Below are 5,872 nucleotides of genomic sequence, written 5' to 3' on the forward strand. Positions count from 1 at the left end.
GTGGTGGTGGTGGTGCCGCCGACCAGGAAGCTCCTTGTGCTGCGTAGCTGCATAGCTGCAAGTGTGTCAGCACTGCCAGCCAAGTGGCAGGGCGGCAAGCCGCCCGGGCTGCCTGCTCCAAGGCCCGCAATGCTCGCCCCGCCTGCTGCGCAGGTGCGGCAGCGGCGGCGCGGCGGTGCCGCTGCGGCTGGCACTGGCTCAGTCGCTGCAGTGCCCGCTGATGGATCCCACCAGCCATCACGCGCTCAGCGCGCTGATCCATTGCCAGCTGGCGCCGGCCCAGCTGGCGCTGTGGCAGCAGCAGGGGCAGGGCGGGCAGGACAGCGAGGGCAGCGCGGCGGCCACGCGGCGCGGGCGGGGCGGCCTGGCCGCGGGCGTGGGCGGCACGCCCACCCCGCACGCCGTCGACTGGGCGGCACACGTCAGCGGCTGGCCGCGGCCCGTGTGGGTGGAGGAGGGGCCGGAGGATGGCGAGGACGACGGCAGCGGCTCGGGTGGGTGGGCTGTGTGTGGGGGGATGGGGATGGCGTGCGCTGCGGCGTGTGGCGCGTGCTGTGCTGCGTGGCAGAGGCTCGGCGGAGGGGTACTGTGTGTGCCCCGTTGGCAGCTTGAGTTTGGGCCGCCGGGTGTGCCCAGCCGCCTGCCCCCCTCCCGGCCGCACGCAGACGACCAGCGGCCGCTGTGGACGGTGCGGGAGGTGGCGGGGCAGGCGGTGGTGGTGCGCCGCCCGCGGCGCCAGCAGCCCGCGTCGCGCCGCGGCTACTGGAGCAGCTTTGAGAACGTGCAGCAGGAGCTCAGGTGGGCGCCCAGGAGCTAGGCTTGGACTGGCATCTCATGCCGTGCAAGGCATGAGCATGGCCGTGCAGCCGGTGCGACGCCGCAGTGCCTGCCCGCCTTCTTGCCATCCTGCCGGTGGCGCTCGACACTTTCCCCCCTGCCTCGCCCCGCCTGCAGCAAGTGGATGGAGGGGCAGGGGCTGCGCGGGCGTCTGCCCTCCCAGCAGGAGCTGCGCGGCAGCGGCGCCAACACGCTGTCGGCGCGGGTGGACAGCCACGGGGGCCTGTCGGGTGCGCTTAGCAGGGCTGGCGGCGCGGGCAGGGGCGGGCGCACAGGCCTGCCGTCCCCGGCGGGCTCGCGGCTGCGGCGACCCTGTGCACAGCAGCCACGCCTGGCGCATGCACCCGTTGCTACCGCCTGCCGCTTCCCTGGCTCTCTCAGCAAGCACACACACCTGTTCCCACCCCCGCCCCCACCCTCGTTCCGTGCAGTGTTTGCCGAGCGCATGGGCCTGCCGCTGGCCTCTGGTCGCGCCGCCAACGGCCACTGGTCTGACTTTGGCCACCTGGCTGAGGAGCTGCGCTGGTATGTGCAGCAGGCGGAGCAGCAGCAGGCGGAGCAGCGGCAGCGGCGGGAGGAGGAGGGGGAGGCGGCGGCGGCGGGCCCCGAGGCGGCAGCGGCGGCGGGGCCGGAGCAGGAGGCTGGCTGGGAGGCGGCGGCCGAGGGCGGCGACGGCGGCGCGCCCGACGCCGGCGACGGCGCCAGCCCGCGCACCATGCGCTTTGCCAGCCGCAGCTGGAGCAGCGGCGGCGGCGGGCTGGAGCCGGGGCCCGCCTCTGCCGTCCTGCTGGGCGACGGCGGCAGCCACGAGGGCGGCGCAGGCGCAGGCGGCAGCCCAGGCGGCGGCAGCAGCGGCCTGGTGTTCATGCCCACGCAGCAGGAGCTGCGGCTGGCGGGGCGCGCCGACCTGGTTGGCGCCATCCGCCAGCACGGCGGCAGCCTGGCGGTGGCGCGCCGCCTGGGCTGGGCCGTGCGCCACGGCCGCCTGCCCAGCGAGGCCGCGGTGCTGGCCCAACTCATGGACTTTGCGGAGCAGCGGCAGCAGCGGCAGCAGCAGCGGCGGCGGCGGGCGAGGCGGGGGCGCGGCGGCGGCGCGGCCGGCGGCGGCGCGCCACCCGCGCCCGCCGCCCTGGAAATGCCCACCCTGCGTGAGCTGGAGGAGGGCGGGCGGGCGGACCTGGCTGGTGCGGTGGTGAGGCTGGGCGGGGTGCAGGTGTTTGCGTACCTGATGCAAGCGGAGCAGCAGCGCCGGCAGCAGCGCCAGCGCCGGCCGCGGCAGGAGCCGCAGCAGGAGCAGGCGCAGCTGGGGCCCCGGTCGCAGCAGGCGCCTGCGCGGCACCGCCCCCACGCCTCCCACATCCTCAGCTACGCGCTCGGCAGCAGCAGCGGCGGTGGCGGCCGGCGCCTGCCGCCGCCCGTGCCTCCGCAGCCGGCGGTGGTGCGTGTGGGGCAGGCGGTGGTACAGCTGATTGAGGCGCGGGGCTGGGAGCGGCGCGTGCCCACCAAACAGGTGGGAGGGCGGCGCCTGCTTCCGCGGGGCTGCAGTGCTCAGGCGGGCGCTCGCTGGGCCGGTGCCGTGCCCTTGCACCTCTACCTCCTCCCCACTTCCTGCAAAAAGTCTTAAGTCTCAAGTTCGTCCCTCCGCCCTGCTCCTCCACCCCCGCCCCTTGCCCCCTGCTCAGGAGCTGGTGGCGGCGGGGCGGCGCGACCTGCATGCTGCCATCACGCGCTGCGGCGGCGCCCAGAAGCTGGCGGAGCACCTGCAGCTGCCGTACGCGGAGACGCGTGGGCGGCGCAAGCGCAGCCAGCTGGAGCAGCAGCAGGGGCAGCAGGGGGAGGTGGAGCTGGGGCTGCAGCCAGGCTTCCTGGCAGCCAGGCTGCGCGCGCCACCCGGCGGCCTGTACGATCCGCAGCAGCAGCCCGCCGGCGGCGACGGCGGCGCGCCAGGCGCCGCCGCGCAGCCCCGGCGCGGCGTGCCGGCCGCGCAGCGGCCGCAGGGCCCCGCCAGCCGCCTGCTGGAGCGCGAGCTGGTTCTGGAGGCTTACACGGACACCACCTTTGTGTGACGCCCGCTGCGCCCCTTGGGGCTGTGTGTGCAGCGCCCCTCCCAAAAACGAATCCTTCTTGTTCTTGCATTCAGTCTTTCTTGTTTCAGTTCCTGGCTCAGAGTTTCCATGTACCACCAGATTGGCAGACGCCAGAAGTAGCTTGAACAACGCATGCAGGGAATCGGTCTCCCGCTCTTCCCTGCTGTAACAGCGTGCCTTCCCAGCCCGCTGCCGCCTGTCGCCCATGCGGTGGTGCCGCTCCGCATGCTGCACCCGGCCCTCCACACACGCCCGCATGGTGAATGCTACATTGGCGCAGCGCACGTCTAGCGGCAGCACAGCGCATGGCTGCCGTCCATGCCGGTCACGGCGGGGCCGCCCAGGGCGCAGCGCCGGCCTGCTGTGCGCCTCGCTCCATGCTGCTGTAGCTCCACGGCAGGTCGTCGCCTTCCATCACCAGCCTGCCGGCGGTGGGGCTGCAGGAAGGAGCAGCAGCCGTGGCACAGTCAGAGGGGCGGGACACGAGTCAGGGGGTATGGTGTAGTGTCAAGTGCCCAGCGCTCACGCCGGCACGGCCGCCGCATCCAGCTCCCGCCGCAGCTGCGGGTCCAGTGGTGCCCGCGGCAGAGACTCCAGGTACTGCTGCCGCGCAGCCGTCTGCAGGAAATGCGAGGAAATGCGGGAGAGGGCTCGGTGTGTGATGGGGGGCCGGCGGAATGATCGCCGCTGGCGGAATGGTCCCACGGTGGGCCCCGCAGCGCCTTGGCGCCTGGCCCCACCAGCGTGGCGCCGCCGTGCTGCGCCCTCAGCCACGCCATCTCCTCCTCGTCCTCCTCACGGCTGTCCTGCGCCACCCGACCCTGGCTCTGGGGCACCAGCGTGTCGGCGGCCATGGGGCAAGTTGGGTGAGCAGGGGAGCTGCAGGTGTGGGTGGGTGGGTCCAAGGTTGGAAGCGTGCTCCCTCTGAGGATGTGTTCACTGGAGGAACCAGGTGGCGAAAGATCTTGCAGCAGCCACAGGGAAGCCACTTTGCATTTGGTGAGCCACTCGGTTCTTTCTTCCTGCTGGAGGCCGGACCAAACCTATGCTCACGCTTCCTCTCTTCATCTCCCCCCTTGCGCTGCAGCCATGGACTGGCATGTCACAGGGCAGAAGCGGCGTGCCATGTCGCCGCCCCAGTGGGAGCCTGCTGCAGCCACCCCTGACCCACTAGCAGCCAAGCCTGCTCCTCCTACACCACCACCACCACCACCACCACCAGCGGCAGCACCAGCACCAGGCTGCTGAGGTGCCGGCGCCGATGGGGGGCGCCCTCCCGTCTCCCTCGCCAGCAGAGCAGCCTCGCTCGCCCCTCACGCCACGCCTTCAGCGAAGCGCCTAAACCATGGCCCACGGCCAGCTGCGTCCTCCAGCCGCCCCAAGCCTGCCCTCTCCACCACGGCGTGCTCCTCTGCAGGATCTTGAGATCTGCGGCTTCTCCCCGCCACAGCCGGCATCGCCCCTGGTCGCTGCAGCCCCCTCTCCCGCAGCCGTGACCGGCTGGCCCCCAGGCGCGACCCCTGCCTCCATTCCCACATGGCAGCCTGCTGTGATGAAGTCCGACGCACCCCCACAACCATCCATGTGGCCCGCTGCGGCGTTGCCAGCACCACCAGCCGGCGGCGGCAGCGCCAGCGAGGCGTGGGGCTGGCAGTACCAGCAGCTGCCCGGCCCGCTGATGCACCCGTCTATGGCCGCTCTCCGCGCTGGCACGGGCGGAAGCGGCGGCAGCAGCCCCTCCGGTTCCCCACGCAGCGGCTCACCCGGCGTGCTTCATCCCCCGGCCTGGGCACCACACGAGCCCCACCACCCTACCATCATCAAGGTGTCAGCTCGTCTCGAGGTTGCTTGCTGGTCTCCAGCCTGCATGCTGCTTCAGCTAAGCCCCCACTTCCAAAGGCACCCTGGTCCACCCCTGCCTCCCCCTTGCCTGCCCCTCCCTGCAGCTGCCCGCCGGCAGCCGCCTGGTGCTTGGTGACACCGTGATCGAGGCCTGCCCGGCTTCGCCAACAGAGCGCAGCGGTGGCAGCGCCCAGGGCGGCAGCCCTTGCCCGCCGTCCGACCCTCAGAGCGCCTTGGCGGCACCAGCCATCCCCGGTCTTCGATACGCATCCTTCCAGCCGGCAGACGCGGCAGCCCAGGTGCCCGTGTTTCTGCAGCAGCAGGAGGCAGCCGCGGCCTGGGCAGCCGAGGCGGCGGTCATGCAGGGGCAGCCCCAGGGCATGGCACAGGCATCTGCCCAGAACGAAGCCACTCTGCCCCAGGCATGCGGCTTCCCTCCTTGCCCGCCAACAGGGACCTCCTCTGCCCAGCCAGCAGCGCTGAAGCACTCCCTCAGCAGCCACCAGTGCCTTCAGATGCCCAACACAGGCTGGGAGCCCATCCTGGAGCCCGCCACTCTGGCAGCCGCGGCCATGGGCGGTGGGCAGGCAGACGGGCTGTGCTTCAGCGGTGCCCCACTGCGCCAGCAGGAGGCAGGCGCCGTCACCACTCCGCCTCGTGCTGGACAGGAGCAGCCCGAGGAGCTGCCCAGCGGAGCCATCCACGCTGCCGACGCCCCTCAGCCCCAGCCCTCCATTGCCCCCAACCCAGGTGGCCCTGCTGCCCTGCAGGCACGCTGGCGAGGCGGCTGCTCTGCGCTTCCTGGCCTGCCCGCCTGCCTGGCTGGTATGCCTCTGCCCAGGCCCACCCTGGCTTGCCCTGGGGACAGGGCGCTCAACGCGCAAGCATCACTTTCTTCCATGCCTGTGCTTTCCTCAGGCGAGGTGGATGCACTCATGGCCGACCTGCTGGAGCAGCCGCTGCTCATGCGCCACATCAGCATCGCCCAGCCCCCGCCCCAGCCCCCCCCTCCAGCAGCCCCAGGGTGAGTGGCGCGTGGGGCGGGCTTGTGCACAGTATGGGGCAGCCGTCTGCCAGAAAGCTGCCTCCTTGCTGTCAGCACAGCA

At 72.4% G+C, this 5,872-nt stretch overlaps 2 protein-coding genes across 2 annotated transcripts in view; both read left to right on the forward strand.

The window, feature by feature from the left end:
* The window catches only part of CHLNCDRAFT_138037 (hypothetical protein), a gene marked incomplete at both ends in the record, with an annotated part of 5,226 nt that extends 2,323 nt beyond the window's left edge, over positions 1-2,903 (forward strand). Inside the window, 5 exons of the mRNA XM_005851205.1 lie at positions 154-494; positions 666-798; positions 955-1,067; positions 1,269-2,347; positions 2,520-2,903. Coding sequence (XP_005851267.1) covers positions 154-494; positions 666-798; positions 955-1,067; positions 1,269-2,347; positions 2,520-2,903 — 2,050 coding nt within the window. The remainder of the gene's footprint in view (positions 1-153; positions 495-665; positions 799-954; positions 1,068-1,268; positions 2,348-2,519) is intronic.
* A 1,603-nt stretch (positions 2,904-4,506) lies between these two features.
* On the forward strand, positions 4,507-5,794 carry CHLNCDRAFT_138039 (hypothetical protein; the record flags this gene model as incomplete). Its single annotated transcript, XM_005851206.1, has 3 exons — positions 4,507-4,692; positions 4,871-5,516; positions 5,685-5,794. The coding sequence occupies 3 exons, from the start codon at positions 4,507-4,509 to the stop codon at positions 5,792-5,794; spliced, it is 942 nt and encodes a 313-aa protein (XP_005851268.1).
* Between the last annotated feature and the right edge of the window lie 78 nt (positions 5,795-5,872).

Source organism: Chlorella variabilis (genome assembly GCF_000147415.1).
Source record: "Chlorella variabilis unplaced genomic scaffold CHLNCscaffold_2, whole genome shotgun sequence".
Lineage (NCBI taxonomy): Eukaryota > Viridiplantae > Chlorophyta > Trebouxiophyceae > Chlorellales > Chlorellaceae > Chlorella > Chlorella variabilis.